The 20,386-nt window shown below is 45.8% G+C and overlaps 1 protein-coding gene across 13 annotated transcripts in view; it reads left to right on the top strand.

The window, feature by feature from the left end:
- Positions 1-20,386, top strand: part of LOC139750261 (carboxypeptidase D-like) — a 273,624-nt gene that overhangs the window by 180,831 nt on the left and 72,407 nt on the right. For 7 of the 13 annotated variants that reach the window (XM_071664823.1, XM_071664814.1, XM_071664820.1 and 4 more), the window contains 2 exons: positions 15,176-15,352; positions 18,827-18,948. In XM_071664823.1, the coding sequence (XP_071520924.1) occupies positions 15,176-15,352; positions 18,827-18,948 (299 nt within the window). The remainder of the gene's footprint in view (positions 1-15,175; positions 15,353-18,826; positions 18,949-20,386) is intronic. The other 6 variants (XM_071664819.1, XM_071664815.1, XM_071664818.1 and 3 more) reach the window with 1 other exon arrangement.

Below are 20,386 nucleotides of genomic sequence, written 5' to 3'. Positions count from 1 at the left end.
TGTTCTTCCTCTATAAACTTACTTGCCAGAGTCGAATCTAAGACAGTTCTGTTTATCAGCTCCCAAATCAGTCTTCAAAACTCGATCCACTTGCCCTACGACACTGTCTATTCAGTTCTTTCTTCTATAGATATTACTCTAGTTTCTGCTCCTGAGACCTGGCCCCTTATTTGCCCCCCTCCTCCTGAAAAAAATGATAAGTGAATGATAATAGTAATATTATTATTATTATTATTATTATTATTATTATTATTATTATTACTATTATCATTATAACCATTGCCATAAGTTAGACCATATGATATCCTATAGCACTTCAGTGACGGGCAGCTGTTATGTCTTTGTCACTACGCCGCTAAACTTAACAACTTCTTATACCTTGATTTTTCCATTGCCTCCAAAACTCAAATCCTTTTCCCCTAGTCTCTCTCTATTTCTGTCTCTTAGCCCGTTTTCTATTTCATCTAAGAGCTGACCGTGATGAGGACTTGTCCCAAAGCCCATCACATAGATAGAAAAGCTTCCCTGTGCTCTGTAACGACTTAAAGCTTGAGACTACGGAGGGGAACAAGGACTTGAAAGAAAAGCTCTCACGGTGTGCTGGAGTAAGGTACTTGCCTGCCACCTGTGCAGGAGCAAGGTACATTCCTGCCACGATGTACCATTGCAAGGTACAGGCCTGCCAAGTGTACCGGTGCAAGGTGCAGGCCTGTCACGGTGTACTGGTGCAAGGTACAGGCCTGTCACGGTGTACTGGTGCAAGGTGCAGGCCTGCCACGGTGTACTGGTGCAAGGTGCAGGCCTGCAACGGTGAACTGCTGCAAGGCACAGGCCTGTCACGGTGTACTGGTGCAAGGTACAGGCCTGTCACGGTGTACTGGTGCAAGGTACATGCTGCCAAGTGTACCGGTGCAAGGTACAGGCCTGTCACGGTGCACTGGTGCAAGGTACAAGCCTGCCAAGTTTCAGATCGATCGGCCAAGGAGTGAAGATACGGTGCGCAACTGTAACTGTTGCGCAGAAAAGAAGAAACACTGGAAAAACATTGTCCCTCCCAGCGGCCGCTGGTGGTGTGGGTGGGAAGTGACGGGAACATCAGACTCCTTCTAGAAACAGGAGAGTGGGACGGTGACAAAAAAGTAAAGAAAACGGAACGCCATAGAGCAGTTGATGGAAAAGAAATAACACAACCAGAATGTATTGCAAACGAGAAGAAATGATAAAAGCCTGATAACAAAGGGAATGAAAGATTAAAGTGATAACAAAGGGGATGAAAGAATAAAGTGATAACAAATAAGAAAGTGATATCAGATGGAACAGCAGAAGTAACAAATGAATAAATGAACAACAAAGTGTAGGAACAACATGAGTGTGATAACAGTAGGAAGAACATGAGTAATAAACGGAAAATTATATCAGAGTGATGACAGAGAAGGTAGAACAGAGAAACCGTTAAAAAATGGAAAACGAGACTGCCACTTCAAAGAAAGGAGAACAAGTGAAGGAAACTCTAACAAACCATAAATTATAAACGAAATGACGATGAAAACAAACAATGGAAACATGAAAAGGAAGAAAAAGTTTTCAGTGCAAAATGAACGAGAACAATTGACCATAACAGGAGCAACAAAGGGAAACGGGGGAAGAAAGAACAGTAAGAAGGAAGTAACAATAAAAGAGGGGAAGTGATATTCTCAATCCGTGGAATGGGTTCCATATGTAGAGATGAAAGTCCTTTCTGTGTTCAGAGAAGTTACCGCCTCGTAACCTTCTTGGGTCGTTCCAATAATCCACAAGTCTCCGGAAGGTGGTAGGGTAGATTGGAAACCTTCTTAAAGAGACTGGTATTTTCTGTTTCTTGTTTTGCTCTGAATTCGCAGATCTTCTTTTATATTTCTCTCCTGTTTTCAAAACGTCGCATATTTCACCTTGTTTATGTGTTGTGTTGTGTTCTCAGTGGCTTATATGTTTGGAATATACCAAGATTTTATTCTCATGGCACTGCCTTTGTCATTATCTCTGAGTCATATCCGTTGTGAATGTGAGCTACGTTAAAGACCATTCAGGCCTATAATCAGATGATATTTTGTACGGAAATTTTTTGAAAGTGAACTTAAAGAAAAGAGGAAAGCGTCCCGGAGGGGGTTAGGCTAGGCAGCCTAACCGTCACCCGCAAGTTTCCTGTACCATGGTAGCATTTGGCTCATGGCGTCCCGTTTGTGAGCCTTTTTTTTTTTTTTTTTTTTATTCCTCACTATATGGAGGAGTAAAGGCTGAGATTCCTTTGATCAGTGACAAATGTCCTTTAGTTACCCATTCAACCAGAAAAAAAAAATCTTTTTGACCATGTGTGATTGTCCTTAGCAATCCATTCAACATCGAGAATTACCTATGAGCAAGCCTATCCATCATTTCCGGGTGATGCAGTACTTTACGGTTCGGTTCTCTCCACTCATGGAAATTATCTTCTCGAGCTTAACTAATTTCCATCCCTGGCAGATCTATTAATCAATAGTAAAAGTTCGTTTCACTCCTCTTGCATGAGTATTCGATGCTCAGCTGTGGGTGATCACTGGGATATATTCCAGGTCGGTGGCAGCAACATGGCGAGAGCATTTGTCTGTACTGGCTCGCGTGGAGGTGGAATTCTCCTTATATCAGTTGTTACTTTACCTCTCTGATGCTTGGTGAATTTAGTAGGCGAGAAATGGTGCACTTTTACATCTTAGAGATGGTGAAGGATGGAAAGTGGTGAATATAAAAGATAGGAGACTCTCTCTCTCTCTCTCTCTCTCTCTCTCTCTCTCTCTCTCTCTCTCTCTCTCTCTCTCTCTCTCCCACACACACACACATACACACAGCAGTAAGGACTGTCCAGTTCTCGCTTTCTCAGTAACAACTTCAAAGTTTCCTCCTTCCTTCACATCTACCGAGAGAACAGAAATCACTTCTCCGCCTCCTGCGGCCGAGTCAAAGGAGACCTCTTCCCCACCATTGCCAACCTCATTTCTGAATTATCTCCTCTTCCTTCCTTGTCGAGAACGATCGCCCTCTTCCCCCCCAACACTTCGACCCAGGCAGTGATACCAGTAATGGCGCAAGACAACGCCATTGTGGCCTCAGTCTCCCACAAACTTGATTCTCTGCGGTACCATTTAGGAAATGACAGGTGAATGGTGTACGTGCCTCATTCGTAGGACGTGTTTTCGTCCATATATTCTATGGATTATATATGGATATTCCTTCATCCAGAGCAATGATTACATGTACGATGAAAGCCCCTTTGTCGAGGGTATAGTGCTCTGTTTGATGTCTCAAGGCTATTGTCCTGTATATAGAGAATGGCTTGGTTTATTGTGTTTTTAACAATGTATTGTATTTGGACCGGATGCAGTGCCTGGAATAGGCAGAGGTCAGTTGTGAAGTATACAGCAACCGTTTCATTAGATTATAACGTGGGTCTTATGTAAAGAACATGGCCTTAGGCACTGCCTACGGCTGCCATGCTGAGGTTATGGGGGTGAAGGAAATGAATGAGTTGTGGTTTTCTATATGTCAGGAACATGGCCTCGGTGTGTGCCGTACACTCCCATGGTAAAGCGTGGCCCTGTGTGAGACGTGGTTCTCCACCGTATGTCTAAGTACATGGGTTCCAGTCCCATGCATAGGACATGACTCCTGGTTTAGGATCTGGCCACGCATATTGCATAACCTGGCCCCCTTCCCTGAAGGAGATGGTGGGTGACAGTGGTGCTAGGCTCCACCCACGGCAGGAGGTGTGTGACGCAGTGGAGGAGGAGACCCGTGCCCAAGTTCCGTGTCGGTGTCTGGAGGAAGCTCATAATTCATTCGCTTTGTCATCAAGAGAAATTCCAGCGTGGGGGGCAGAGCTCTGGTGCGAGGCTTCCCTGGTGCCGCAGCTGGCCGAGGCGGGAGGCGGAGAGAGAGAGAGAGAGAGAGAGAGAGAGAGAGAGAGAGAGAGAGAGAGAGAGAGAGAGAAGAGAGAGAGGTAATAATGCTGCTATTTCATCTCCCTTGAGCACGACAGCGCGACCCATTCAGCACCACGGTACGACCCTTGGTCTTTAACCTGTCCTTTCAGAATCAGGTCAAGAGTTGGCTCCATCATAGCCAGGGGTCGTGCCGTCGTACCCAAGGGTCGTACCGTCGTACTCGAGGGTCGTGCCCAAGGGTCGTGCCGTCGTGTTGGATGATTAAAGAAAGTGGAGTGAGCTCCACACTTACGGCCATGATGAAGACTCCCCGATGCATAGTTTGTGTCATAGACGCTCAGATGTGGTGACGGTTTGAGCAGGCCACCAGGGCTGCCCACGCTGTCCCAGAGTCAGCACCATCCACACTGCAAAGCGTCGATAGCAGTGAATAATTCCATTACCCCCCCCCCCCTCTCTCTCTCTCTCTCTCTCTCTCTCTCTCTCTCTCTCTCTCTCTCTCTCTCTCTCTCTCTCTCTCTCTCTCTCTCTCTTTGTAACAACTGGGTAAAAATTATCAAGCGAATCAATTTCTTGATGTCATATGAATACATGAAGTCTCCAGGCGAATGTGAGGAAGAAGTTTAAGACAAAACATTTCATTGGTGAACCAGTTGGCTGAAGGACACATGGCTGGATGTGGATAGAAACAAGTATGCTTACAATAGGTCCAGTACATTAATGTAGGAGGGTGACATGTGGGCCCGAATGGGTCCTCAGACCCAGAGGGTCTTCCTCCCATCAGAAAAAAAATGAGGAACAATGTTAATGACATTACTGTAATGCAAAGGTACCATAGGTTGTACGTATGTTGCAAGGAAACTGTATAGATACCGAATATCCTAGTTTCTTTAAGTACAATACGGTGCAGCTGGTGTCTCGGCATGTTGTCCACCTCTGAGGTCATGTGTGGAGGAATCAGACACTAACATTTGCAGGTGGTGGCTGAAGGTGCCACCCGAGGTTGTCTGAAGGTGTCATGACCGTTCCTCACCACTCACCTCCTGGACCCACATTACCTTCTGCGACGCTTTGTGCCCACATTCCTTCATCTTTATAAATGTAAAGATCACTTGATGCTTCTCTGGCTCAAGTTCTTTTACTGTGGTAAGGGAGACAAGATGTAACGAGGCGAAGTTGTAGTTTTGAAATGGAAGAGAGGGATAGAGAATAACAAGATGTATGGTGTGTTTACTGATGCGTGAGAGTCTTATCATGGTGCTCCGGTACACTGGTGTGTGTGTGTGTGTGTGTGTGTGTGTGTGTGTGTGCGTAGATGTATTTAGTGGCGTTGTCTCTCTTTTTTTGAGACAGGAAAAGAAAACAGCTAAGCTAAACAAAGCACTGTTCAAAAGCCTCTCCTAGTGCTTTAAGGGTCCGTGGGAACCAAGAGTTCTCCAATGTTTATACTGCTGTTCAGGTCTGGGATATGTCTATAGCTTGTAGCGTTGTTGTCTTCTAGCCTCAGCCAGACCTCCTCTGACGACCCTCTTAGGTATGCAAGTTAGTTTAATTTGTGGTCGTTCGTTCGTCTTGTTCTTCGTCGTTTTTGATGTGGGAGTACTTCTAGCTTGTGACGAATCGTACAGCCCTATGTTGCATCTTCTGTAGCATCAGCAGGCTTGATTTGAAGGCCAGATGTGTGGGGAAGGAGAGACCACAATGTAAGGTCGTGGATTTTACCAGGTATAAGTTCTGACCCTCTGGAAGATGACATAATCTGTACAAACAGATCACAGCTGCTTTTCTCTGTGTGCTCCGTTTGTCGTCGTGATACATTATCAAGCCTCGTAATGTTAGAGTGTGACCAAGATTTTGTGGCTCCTCTGGTATGCTTTAGGGTTTCTCTTTATGGTAATGTCGTTGGGTTTTATTTATCCAGGAGCCGCCATAGTGAATGTGTTCATTTGTTTTTTTTTTATTTTTCGGTTCCTCTCCAATTTGTTTTTCTTTCCCTGTCTTCCTTCATCACTGTTTGTCTCCCTCTCTGTCTTCCCTCCACTCCCCTCCCGTCTCCCTGCCGCCATCGGCCACCCCATCAATCTCCAGACGTCGTGTGTCCAGTCTGAGTGTCTGGGGCACAGCACGGCACCCACCAAGTCCCGCCACAACCTTCATTACCCTGGAGAGCGCGACATTTCGACTCCCGAGCACGACAGTTCGACTCTTTGAACACGACAGTTCGACTCTTGAGCACGATGGTACAACCTTGAGGTATGATATTATGGCCTTTGATTTAACCCTCATGGATTAGGTCGAAGGTCAAGCTAACGTACTCCTGGGTGGTACAGTCGTGCTGAAGGAAGTTCATAGTTGTCGCTGATAGTGCGTAAGAACTCGCCTTATTGTGGAGTGTTTATAACGACACACGGTCGCTTGCAACACAAAGCTCGCTCTCCTGAAGTTTTTACTTCCTTGCGAGAGCCGCTGGCAGTCCGAAACTTGACTTCCGACGGTCGCTCACGACACAAGACTTGTCTCGGGTTGTAGCTTGAGAGCATAAACCTTGTGTTTATAGAGATGGATGAACAAATAACGCTCTCACATATTCACTTCCAATGCGGTAATTGCCCTTAGATGGTAGTTCCCTACGACATGAATTTTGCCTCAGGCGGCCATGCAAGGTTCACAACTTGCCCTCCGACAGTTGCCTGCAATACAAATCTAGCTTCGAACGGTAACGCGCTACACAAATTGGTCTTGGAATGGTCATTTACGGTTCGGAATCAAGGCGAGTCTCTCGATCCTCAGACCGATCCCCGAGATCAGCATCAAGAGATGGATGCGACGCTCCTCTTGATCCCGTGACCTCTAAAGGTCGCCCATGAGGAACGCCTGACCAACATCTAGAGATGTTCTCCGATCGAGCGAGAACGACCAAGTACCCTTTCTGTCTGCGAATCTTATATAAGTCCGTCACTTCTGGAACTATAGCTGAGTTCTGTCAGGTTTCTCTTATCCTGTCTCGGTTACTTCTGCTTACGACCACCCCTGTCCTAGACGTAACTACGTCTCTGAAAAAAAAGGAAAATGAATGCGATTTTTTAAAAGAGAAATACCCTTTCTTGTATTGGTTCTTTCACCCATATACTTTCTCCAGTGTCTACATACAGCAGACTAAGATGTAGGTAACAGATTCGATTGACTATGTGTAATTACTCGCGTCTTCTTATACTTCCCCCCTTACAAAGGTTGTCCAGAATCTGAGAGTTTAGAGAAGGTACAGAGAGCGTGGGGAGCAACATTCCTCGTGGTGCTTTCCCTTCACCTCGAAGCTTTTGGAATTCTCTCACGTCTTTCTCAATAACTATGACCCGACACGTTATAAAAGACAGGTAAAAATTTTACTTCATCCGAAATACTTTTCCTTGTCTCTTCTCTTTTCCTTTCATTAACCTCCCTAAAATTCAAATGCGGCTCGGCCTTGATGTAGACTTTTGTCCGTGACTGGAGCCTCCAGCGTAGAGAGAGAGAGAGAGAGAGAGAGAGAGAGAGAGAGAGAGAGAGAGAGAGAGAGAGAGGAGGGTCCTGATGCCTTGTTATACAGCATTGCTCACTGTAAGCCCCAGTTCCCGGTCGGAGGAGCATTATACACCCAGCGCACGGTAGGTCCACGGCTTCATCTCCACTTAGAATCTAACAAACTTATGATCAAAAGCGTCCGTCTTAAGGAGTTCTCAGGGAATCGCTGAGAGTTCGAAGTAAGATTTTTAGGCGTTCAGACCCTCGTGATCGTGACAGTAATAAAATATTCGACCCAAGACCATGCAATCCCATCTTGTCGTTGTTGTAATTACATGTGTTTGTTTATCTTCGGCATCAGCAGCAGGACCCGGGGGCTGGGCTGGGTGTTGAGTACGTTGGGTCGGGATAACCCACCTGGATAACCCAACTCCCGCCACCCACCCTATAACACCCAACTCTCTTAACCCACCTACTCCCACCCACCTAACAAAACCCCACTCACTCCAGCCCTCCAACTCCCACCCGACCCGACTACACCCCACACTCCCTCCAGCCCACCTACCGCCCTCACCCGAACCATCACCATCCACTCAGCCCATTCACTGTGCCCCACCCACTTCACTCTACCCACTCCACCTCACCCACTCCGGACCCACCCACTCCAGCCCACCTTTTCCTGTAGAAGGCTTAACACGTGGTGAATAGACACTACACCCCACAAGACGACAACACAGAATCTTGAGCTTAAAAGAACAGCAGTTGCGAAACTGTATGTAGTTTACATCTCAACAAGTGATTATACGCATGCCATTAACAAGGGCGTGAGGCGGGGGCAGGTGATGTGTCCTACAGCTTGATTACGAGTCTTGGTGAGGGACCTCCTACGGGAGAGTCAAGGGCGTGAGTGGAGACGTCTGTCTAGTGTGCCGTATCACAGTCTGATCACGAGCCTTGGCCAGCAACCTCCTACAGGAGCGTCGTCCCTCTGGCAACCTAAAATCGTCCGTATTTTTACAGTCATATAATGGCTTAACTTTTACAGGGTCAGCAACATGCAGAAGAGGTGCAATTGGTGGAGGCACGGAGGAGAGAGAGAGAGAGAGAGAGAGAGAGAGAGAGAGAGGTATGGAGATAAAAAGAGAAGGAAGAATAAGAGCCGCAGCTTTAAGTACCCTTGTGTCTAAATGTTTACCCCAGGATGGCTTGCGTCTCCGTCTGTTGGGGCCAGTGATAGTGGGAGGGAAGGGGGCGCTGCTCTTATCAGACTCCTTGTGGTTATCTTTACTGGTCTCTCTCTCTCACACACACACACACACACACACACACACACACAATCCATTAAAACTTTCACCAAATTGGAGGTTATGAATATATTTGGGCTATATAATGTAGTCAAAGAGCATGAGCACAAAATCAGATCGGTTAAGGAGTTTCGTAGATTATATAACCAGAGGAAGGAAGGAGGAATGAATGAGAAGAAAAAAGTCAGAAGAGTCTTTTCTGGCTATTCTAAAGCCTATTCAGCCGAAGAAAATGTCCATAACGCAGTGAACAGTAACTCTCAGTGATGGTGGACGGGGAGGGGCAGCAGGAGCAGTGAGAAAGAGACCTGTGGACATTTAGAAATTGGGTCACAGGGAGGGAATCAAGTGAATGTGTTGAGAGGCTACTCTATACTGTTAGGCACAGAACACCCGGGGATATTTATGGTCCAGCGGATGGAAGGACTGAAGAGTATACGAGATCGATGCTTGTTGGCAAAAAGAAAAAAAAAAGGATTTTGTTTAGAGATTTTCAAAAAAAACATGGAGGTTGACGGGTCAGCACTAATGGATCTAGCAGAAAAATGGATGACACCGAAATTAAGTAGATGGATGATGGATGGAAGTCACTTATGATTTTTAGACTAGAAGACGACCATTCTCCAGATACAGAGGAGGAGGAGATGAAGAGGGAAGGAATGATGATCAGAAGACTCTTAGACGCATGCTAAGTGGATGTAGTCAGGACATAAGGGGACGATGACCACTAATGGTTGTATTTGAATTAGTGTTACGTAGCCAAGAGGTACTTCTGGGAGTGAGAAACTTCAGCGACAAGGAGGAATCCTCTTGCGTCTTCAGCAGCGGAAAGGAGAGATGGGGAGAGGCAGATAATACGGTCAAAAAACAAAAAACTAAAGTCGTCAAACGAGGCAGAAAGACACGAAAGCCCCGCTAATGTCGTAGGGAGATCAGAAAAATAAAGTGATGGAAGTATCAGACTTAAAGTAATGTATGCAAAAGCAAACAGACTTTACTAAATAGTAAAGAGAAGGCATTCAAGGATCGTTCTTGGGAATATGGAACGTGCACCTGATGATGTTGTAGAGACAAAACTGTGCAGAGGGATACATGGTAGCGAGGAGGGGAAAATATAATTGAGGAGGAGAAGGACCGATCCTCTTGATAAGAGACAAAACCTTTAGTTTCTGGAAATGCTGGAGGATGGGCCATGGAAACAATACATAATGGGGAGGGAGAATGTATGGAAGAAGTGTATGATGTTGGTGGTGTTGATAACATATAATTCTTCAAGGAATTCTGACGAATCAGAACATAGTTATAACAGTAAGAACAAAGGAACAAATCAGGACTACGGTACATGAAGCAGCAAAACACGCACTTCTCAGGATGGTCGAGTATTGATAATGAAGGACATTAGATATAAGGAGACTGACTGAGGGACTTTGGATTCTCATGAGGAGGGAGATTCCTGGGGACACAAGTTCTTAGAGAATATACAAGACAGTTTCCCCTACCAGCTGGTTAATGGACGGATTAGGAGGAGAGGGACTGATACACCATCATTACTACGATACACAATCATTTGAAAATAGTGGCCATGTAATGTTTTCGTCAGATTATGAAGTAAAGAAGAGAGCAAGAGAGCAGAGATGAGACCAGACTCAGAGAGGAGATACAGTAAGGTACAATCGTGGAAGCTCTACAGAACTCGACATATTCTATGGTAACATAAACTAGGAAATGGAGTTTGGTGGCCAGAAACCAGGGCACTGTGGTGGTCGGGTCTGTGATATTTACACGGTTGGAGTAGGAATATGGCTACTTTTAGCCTTAAGTATAGAGAGGGACGGTTGGGAAAGAGGGAACAGTGGTTCAGTGACGTCAAAATATAGGCTACATTCCAGCCAGCCAGCTTACATAAGGTGTAAGAAAGCAAGGAATCCGCACAACACAATAAGAAAAGAGGAACAGAGAAACTTTGAAGAGAATGTTGTGGATGAAGCAGGGAAGGATCGAACACTTTTCTCGTGAATTCATCAGGAGTAAATCATCAGTTCAAGAAGCAGCTTATCAGGCTCAGGCATTCAGAGAGATGAGTTGCAGAGGATGATTGATGTTGGAGGGGAAATGAATGACGCCGTCGAAAGTGTTTAATGGAAGACACTATTGTCCTAACGCCAGTGAGGCAGAACGGGGAGGAGGTCTGGGAAAGCGCTGAAGTGGTCTAGAGAGAACATACACAGAATGCTGAAGTATCTTCACACTCACACACACACACACACACACACACAACACAACACAACACAACACAACACAACACAACACAACACACACACACACACACACACAACACACACACACACAAAACACACACACACACACACACACACAACACAACACAACACAACACAACACAACACAACACACACACACACACACACAACACACACACACACAACACACACACACAACACAACACAACACAACACAACACAACACACACACACACACACACACACACACACACACACACACACACACACACACACAAAACACACACACAAAACACACACACACACACACACACACACACACACACACACACACACACTCCATCGCGGCGGAAGCATATTAGCCATTTTCGTTCCCACGAAATCTTATTATTTTTTCTTCATTACTATTATTCAGACACTGAATTTGCATACGCTGTTTCCAGACACGCTATGGTTCACTTTCCCGTAGGTTCTTGGCTGGGGAGAGTTAAGCTGGCTGGTGTGTGAGAGTTGATTAACCCACACGTGGGGGTAAGTTGTACTACAGGAGGTGAGGTCTACGCTTGGTTATTCATTAATATTTAATCTCATAAGATTTTGAGACGAGACGAGAGGTCGTCATTGCCTGAGGGAACCAGACGATGTGGAGTTCAGAGATTTCTCTGTTGTTGTGAGACATTTCTTGACGCAGGTGTCCTGTCCATTAACCCCCTTGAAGTATGGCCGATACGACCCTTGAGCACGACCATACGACCCTTGAGCACGATCATACAACCATTGAGCACGACCATACGACCCTTAAGCACGATCATACAACCATTGAGCCCGACCATACGACCCATAAGCACGATCATAAGACCATTGAGCAAGGCCATACGGCACTTAAGCATGACCATACGACCCTTGAGCACGACCATACGACCCTTAGATATCATGGTGTGACCTTTGATCTGCTCTACAAGGGCTGGGGTAAACTCCAGACCACTATACCATGAGGATCTTACCGTCGCCCTCAAGGTCCGTATCGTTGTGTTGGAAGTACCCACTGTCGTTCTCAAGACCCGAACCGTCATGCTTACAGTTCGCACCATCGTGTTCAGGGTTCCTACTGTCGTGTTCAAGGTTCGTACCGCCTTGGTCAAGGATCGTTTCGTCGTTGTGAAGGTTCCCGCCGTCGCGCTCACGGCTCGTTCCGTTGTTTTCAAGGTTCGTACCTTCGTCCTGAAGGCTCGTTCCATTGTTCTTTGGGTTCGTACCCTGGTGCTCAAGGCTAGTTCTAAAGGTTCGTATTTTGTGCCCAGGGATCGAACTCTCGTACATGTCGTGGGGAGGTATTTTCCCTCCTTCACCAGAAGCACAGATAACCAGGACAGTCCTCCTAGTGGGACCGGGCCTCCCCAACGTGCCAGTGGAAGGTGCGAAATTATTCCCTCCTTAAAGCATACCCGAGCGGCCTAGGATATGCTCATCCTCCAACATATCTGGAGTCTTGCTGTACAGACCTAACCCCCCGGTGTCTGCAAAACAGCTCCGGTGTGTATTTGTGGGTTAATACATGGAAGAAAAACCTGTGTGTAAGCTCATCTATATCTAGATAATATTTTCAAGTGTTTGTGCATTTTCCCAAATTTTGGGTTGTAGGTACATCAGAATATGGTCAGAGTAAGATTTTAAAAACCTCCAACAGACAGGTTCGAACCCGGGACCCAGCCTTGCAGGCGGGAGTGATTCTGATAGGCTATAATCACCCCTAAACTGGGAAATAACTATTCGAATACTATGTACTCGAATACCCTTCGTCTCACGTTGGTGAGCAACGGGGTCTACAGTGGTCAAATTCCATAAGGCTCACACAACCAGCAGATTGTGAGCATGGTGGGATTTGACTAGTGTAGACCCCGTTGCTCACCAACGTGAGACGATGGATGTTCGATTACATAGTATTCAAATAGTCATTTCCCTGTTTAAGGGCGATCATAGCCTAGCACTCCCACAAGCCACACAGGGGTCCCAGGTTCGAACCTGGCTGTTAGAGGTTTGTATGTTCTATGAAAGTGCGCGCATATGCACTTTGTTTGTATATATATATATATATATATATATATATATATATATATATATATATATATATATATATATATATATATATATATATATATTGTTTACCAAATAGCGTCCTAGATACGTCTCTTCGTTGTGTATCAGTTGACTGATATATTTCTTTTTTGTATCTTCCATGATGATGTGATATCTTAAACGAAAGTGCACTTGGGAACTTTTCGTATTTCATTTCCCGGTGGATAAGAAGGATAAAAAAGGAATATATATATATATATATATATATATATATATATATATATATATATATATATATAAGAGTTTCAAGTGTTTGTGTTTTTGTTACTCTTTTATGGCCGACAGACCGTAAATTTTGGCCCTATGTACTGCAGAATCTGGTCCCTTTAAGGTACATATGTTTGCCTTGAGGGTCATATCCTAACGCTCAGTGCACTTGTGTCTGTCTGTTTCATGACTCTCACGGTCGACCTAGGGGCACTTTAGGACGTAATTTTTGCTTCGAGGTACTGTAAACTGCCACACGTTGCCCTTGAAGGTTGGGTTTGAGGCCACCAAATGGGCCGTCTATCAGCGCTTTTGTATATTACATCCGGGTTCACTGCACTCTCTGAGATAGGCGACCCAGCAAGCCTCAACTTATGATAGAGGTACTTCAGGATCAAAGGCAGACTCTAAGGGCACCAGAACCTGGCCTTTATCGCCAACTAAGGCCACCTGTCCTACTGATATAAAAGAATTTTTTAAGCCATTTTTCCCCTGTGCAGCGCTGGGTACCACAGCCATTATATAAGTATTGATACATTTGTATGTGTATGTATATGCCCATGTCTGAGCATGTATGTATGTATATATGTTTATACACCTACGTGTGCCTGATTTCCCGCGTGGTTTTTCGCCTCTTCTACACGTTCGTGAATCCGCTATGAATCCGGGACTTTTCCAAGAAAGACGTGATCCAGAAACTCTTCCTAGGCCACTGTTACCAAAGTTTCCCCTGTCCTGGATAACCAAATTACCGTGCACAGCTATAAAACCTGAATAAATTATTCACTTTTCACCCCACAACGATGAGAATACATTATATATTCCAGCCTCTACCCACTGCGAATTTGGTGTATAAAGGGAAAAGATGATTTTACTTTTAGATAAAATCTACATTGTTATCAGTTTTCTGCTTCCCACCTCATTCTTATTTCCTCACGGGCAGGCTCAGGGCATCCTGGATTAAGAGCATCCAACGGGCCTAGCTAATGAAATCTGTTGGTGCTGTAACGTGTGTTTGAGGGGGGCCCAGGTGGGTGGTGAGGGGCCCAAGTTGGTGGTGAGGGGCCCAAGTTGGGTGGTGAGGGGCCCAGTTTGGGTGGTGAGGGGCCCATGAGTGTGTCAGGTGTGTTACAACTGTGCCAGGTGTGTGGTTTGAGGAGTCAACATTCTCCATGACACAGTGAGGAGTGAGAAGAGTTTGTGCCCCGTGTGACGTGTGTTGGAGAAACATGTTGCCCCTGTTCCACCAGTAATTGTTTCTCCCACATTATCCATGTTTTCTCCAGTCCTGCCACTGTATTGCCATCTGTGTTTGTGTTCTTACTTCCCCTTTAACACGTGTCCTCCCCATAGCCAGTACCCCCCCCCCCCCGCACCCCACTCTCCTAATCACAATCCCAGCCTATCCACTTACCACCCGAGCCTTTCCACTATCCTCCACCACCATCGTAGCCACCCCACCACCACACAAATATCTCCACCACAACCCCTAAACCCAGCCTCCACCACCCAAATCTCTCCACCACAACCCCCAAACCAAACCACCACCACCACCATCAAATTCTCTCCACCACAACCATCCAACTCAACCACCATTACCACTACCACCACCACCCAAATCTCTCTACCACAACCTCCTAATTAACCACCACCACCACCCAAATCTCTCTACCACAACCCCCTAACCAACCACCACCACCCAGATCTCTCTACCACAACCCCCCAACTCAACCACCACCACCACCACCACCATTTCTCGAACCATACTGGCCCACCACTGCGTGCCCCACTAACGTGTGCCCGTCCTGGCCCCCAGCAGAAGCTGCTGCTGCACGATGAAGCCGGCCATGTGGTACCTCATGATGATTGTGGTGGGCTTCTTCTACGTCTACCTCACCGCCATCCAGTACATCCGCGGCCAGGAGCTCCACGACCCGTCCTCTGACTACCTGCCCCAGTACGACCCTCAGTACTTCGACGAGAACCTCATCAGGTGAGTCGTGGCCTCCGCCGGGTTGTGTGTGTGTGTGTGTGTGTCGTGGTCATCCCCAGCAGGACTGTGCCTCAGGGGCCTCAGCTGCCCCGTGGCCTCTGGTTCTGTTGCTCTGAAGCCAGTCTGCTGCCCCGTGGCCAGTCTGCTGCCCCGTGGCCAGTCTGCTGCCCCGTGGCCAGTGTGTTGTTTCTGTATGATTCCTTTTTTTTATTTTGAATTTTTCCGTAATTTTCATGAATTTTGTGCATAAGTTTAATTTCTTTGTTTTTATCTCTTTACTCTGTATATGGGACTATGTAACTCTCTCTCTCTCTCCTCTCTCTCCCCCTCTCTCTCTCTCTCTCTCTCTCTCTCTCTCTCTCTCTCTCTCTCTCTCTCTCTCTCTCTCTCTCTCTCTGTAAGTGTGTGTGTGTGTGTGTGTGTGTGTGTGTGTGTGTGTGTGTGTGTGTGTGTGTGTGTGTTTGCATGTTCCTATTGGTTTTCCACCAGTTCAGAACCTCATGTAAATATGTACACACTGTTATACTGTACGGTTTTCTCTCTTTCCACAAAATTACATTATTTTACAGTTGTGGAAACGAATGTTCATAACATTACTTACACTGACATATAGAATCACTCCTTGATTGGCAAGTGTCTACCCTGCTGACCCTTGATTAGCGAGTGTCTACCCTGCTGACCCTTGATTGTTTGCTTTGGTGACCCTGATCAACTGGTGTCTGCTCTCACGACTCTTTGACTACATAGTATCTTGTGACGACCCCATGACTAACGCGTGCCTGGTGTGAGGTCTCCCTGATTAACGAGGATCTCCCGTGATACCCCTGCACTTAGAGAGAGAGAGAGAGAGAGAGAGAGAGAGAGAGAGAGAGAGAGAGAGAGAGAGAGAGAGAGAGAGAGACCCGGAAGACCTCCCACTATACATGTGGTCTGGGAGGCGGCGGTGGACCTCTGGGTAAGACCTCCCACCCACCCCCTCCTCTCTCTCTCTCTCTCTCTCTCTCTCTCTCTCTCTCTCTCTCTCTCTCTCTCTCTCTCTCTCTCTCTCTCTCTCTCTCCCTGCCCTCGGCCTACCCCAGAGCGGGAAATACTCCCCGGGGGATGGAAGTTACACCCAAATTTCCATTAGGAGGATTGAGTCACCGGACACGAATATTCAACTATCTTTTTTTTTGAAAGTTTTTTCCCCCTTTTTTTTTTTTTTTACTCCAGTTCTCCGAGTTTTATCCTGTTATCTTCCTGCGGCAGGCGCGGGGGGGCGCGTGTCCGGGGTTATCTTGGTGTCTGTGGTGGTCATGTCAAAGTTGCCCCGAGATAACCTAAGTTGGCGTGTGTGTGTGTGTGTGTGTGGAGGAGAGGGACGAGACCTGCTCGACAGATGCGTGGTGGGGGAGGCGGCGGCGAAGTTTGTCCTGAAGATATCATATTCTTTTTCTTCATGTGACTGATACAAGGCAGACCGGCCCAGAGGAAGACACACACACCAACCCGTGGTGTACAGGCTACACAGGTCGGTAGTGTACATGTACAGTGTACACTGCACGACGACCAGCCAATAAAGGGCAATCTTGACCCTTGGGTTACAGTGGGACGAACATCCTGAAGGACTTAGGAGAGACTAAACCACCTCAGGGAGGAACGGGTACGTCCCTCCCTGCCGTAGGACGACGCAGGAATGTAGTCCACTTACCTCCTCTGGTGTGGGAGGTGTATACACGTCAGATGTGTGGCAGGTGACTCCAGGAAATTATGTCTGATGGATATCATATGTTAGGGTGATGGATGCCATCATTGAGGCGACCCCGACTGTAAGAGTCGTGCGAAATATATATCTATAAATATAATACCTACGATATTCCACTGACACTCATCATACCTGGGTTTTATTTAACATATGCAACGTGAACATTTCCAACGTACTACTTTTGAAAAAGAGAACAATAGACAAGGTATGATAATCAATTTCTATCTATTTTTTATGAGGTCATTTTGGAGAGAAAAAGATTCAATCAGATTTAGCCTCTCAAACATGACTGTGATCAGATATTAAAACTGAAGCTAATGAGTACTGATTATGCAGACTTGCATTCCAGTCCAAGAACTTCTGTAAAAGTTGCCAACTGATCATAACGCAAGGGAGGTCAGTATTCCCACCTGTGACCTTGCCCTGGAAGGTCCAGAAGAGGTTCATATTTGTATAAAATGTCCTGCCAGTCCCTCCACTGGTTTATGCCAGTCCCTCCACTGGTTTATGCCAGTCCCTCCACTAGTTCATGCCAGTCCCTCCACTGATTCTTGCCAGTCCCTCCACTGGCTCATACCAGTCTCTCCACCGATTTATAGATCATGTAAGAGACACGGAAGAGACCACGACACACATTACGTACGTGGTGATGAGTGACGTGTGTTAACTGTCGTCCTCCTGAGCTCACTGGTTTACTAGATCTGGACCGGACAAAAGTGTGACGGACACATGGACGGACGGACAAAATGCTCCGCTTTTCCAGGGTAGCGCTGGTGGTGGTTAAGTTTTTCTAAGGGGGAAAGACACTTGAATTTCAACTTGACCAAGACCATGAAATGAGTCTGATCGCTTACCAGGGATGAGTGAGTACTGATGCTGATGGATCATCCTAAGTCCGTGTGAGGCAGACACCAGGGAGTGAATTGTATACAGACCCTTGATCAGGGAGGATGTACATCCCTGAGGTATCATGAAGTGGGTCGGGGTTCACCAGGTCTCTAAGGGCATCCGTGTGTATGTGTGTGTGTGTGTGTGTGTGTGTATGTGTGTGTGTGTGTGTGTGTGTGTGTGTGTGTGTGTGTGTGTGTGTATAAAGGTAGTTTGTGAGATCCGCCTGACGCTTGGCTTTCTCCACACAACCGCATTCCTCCGCTTTCGATCCAGTCTTTCCTGTCGACCGGAAATCCCTCTCTCTCCCCTCATGCGTGGGGTTGCTTCTGCTACCCACTCTCGATCACGGAAGTGTCGTGTCATCACTACTGTCAAGTCCCTTTCTCTTCAGTGGATCAGATTCTCTGTCATTTATACGGAAGCGGTTTCCCGTCGCCCCTCAAGTCTACCATCCCTATATCTACCCACCGATGGATTCATTCTCTTATCAATACCTGGAGCTTAGCCTCCACCCAGACGGACCATATACACTTATCTATCGCTGCATCCATTTCCTGGGCCCCGGATCGAGGTTCAGCTCGCCCCACCCTCCCAGCCTTTTGCCCCCCCCCCCCCTACTTAACATACAAACTGCCTGTTCGCATCTTCCTCTATGACCTCTTGCTAACCACTCCATATCCTCCCCGCCACATTACTCTTCCTCGATACTCTGAGACTCGGGGCGCCTCCCCTCTCTCTCTCTCTCTCTCTCTCTCTCTCTCTCTCTCTCTCTCTCTCTCCCTCCCCACAGCCTCCACTCATCCTCGCTTCCTCTCTCTCTCCCTCTCCCCGGACAACAGCCCTGCCAACCAGCTGGACTTCGAGTACCACAACTACGCCAGAATGACGGACTTCCTCCGGTCCATGAGCGCCACCTACCCGAACCTCACGGCGCTCTACTCCATCGGCAAGTCTGTCCAAGGTACGTGACCCTCCCCTTGTGTCTGTGTGTGTGTGTGTGTGTGTGTGTGTGTGTGTGTGTGTGTGTGTGTCTGTGTCTGTCTGTCTATCTGTAATATTGTGTAAACGGAAAGCTTAATGAAAATTTGGTTGTATCTGCACTTACGTACTTCCATTACTTATATATATATATATATATATATATATATATATATATATATATATATATATATATATATATATATATATATATATATATCAAACCCATTGGTGTTACCAAGACTCCATATGCAGGAGGTTACATCGCGGGTGAAAAGCCTCCTATGGCAAGGCCTCACCGTCAAAGAACTCAGTCTCAAGGAGTCCACATTTTCCTGCTGCTGGAAATAGCGCAAAACCTTTAGATGCAGTAGCCTTTAGAAAGCTCCTAGGTAACACCAAAACTCTTTTATGGAAATTGGCCTTGGGTAAAGTATAGATAAGTTGATAGATATTAAATCCATACTTTATATATATATATATATATATATATATATATATATATATATATATATATATATATATATATATATATATATATATATATATTCTTGCAGGATATCTGGATGACTCAATCTTAAAAGAATAAAACCTCGTGATGTTCAAGGAAGTGATTCTCTCTCTCTCTCTCTCTCTCTCTCTCTCTCTCTCTCTCTCTCTATATATATATATATATATATATATATATATATATATATATATATATATATATATATATATATATATATATATATCAGTCTATCTATCTATCTCTCATTCTGTTTGGTTTTCGTACACATACAATCTATTGCCGTCGTCCAATTTTAATCACACACACCAAAACACACCTCACTTCGGCATTTCTCACTTCATGTTCTCATTCCACCCGTCACACTCTGCTCGCCTCCGCCAACACTCGAGGCCTCGCAAGAGAATTACAGCGACGTGAAATTTCTCTTGCTTATTCCAGGCGAAATATTTCAGGAATAATATTTTTGCGTTGAGTGACTGACGTAGTCTTTCCCTGGTGTCGAGGAATATCAATATGGAGTCATGTTTTACCTCCTCATATTTTTGTTTACGTCAGTCGACTGTGTTGGGCGTCAATAAAGGTTTTTTTTTTTTTGGAAATTGAAAAAGATTTTCTTACGATACGAACTCATTCTTCTCTCTGTTGAGTCATGTGCTCAGTCACCATCTGTCTCAAAATATAGAAATAGATCTATATTTAGGGGTCTATGTCGCATGAGGACCAGTTGCAGTATAGTTATAACTATCCCACAGACCACACTATAGCTTTAACTATCCCACAGACCACACTATAGCTATAACTATCCCACAGACCACACTATAGCTATAACTATCCCACAGACCACACTATAGCTATAACTATCCCACAGACCACACTATAGCTATACCTATCCCACAGACCACACTATAGC

This window comes from Panulirus ornatus, chromosome 9 (genome assembly GCF_036320965.1).
Source record: "Panulirus ornatus isolate Po-2019 chromosome 9, ASM3632096v1, whole genome shotgun sequence".
NCBI classification, from domain to species: Eukaryota; Metazoa; Arthropoda; class Malacostraca; order Decapoda; family Palinuridae; genus Panulirus; species Panulirus ornatus.
This window is presented reverse-complemented; position numbering and strand designations above follow the sequence as displayed.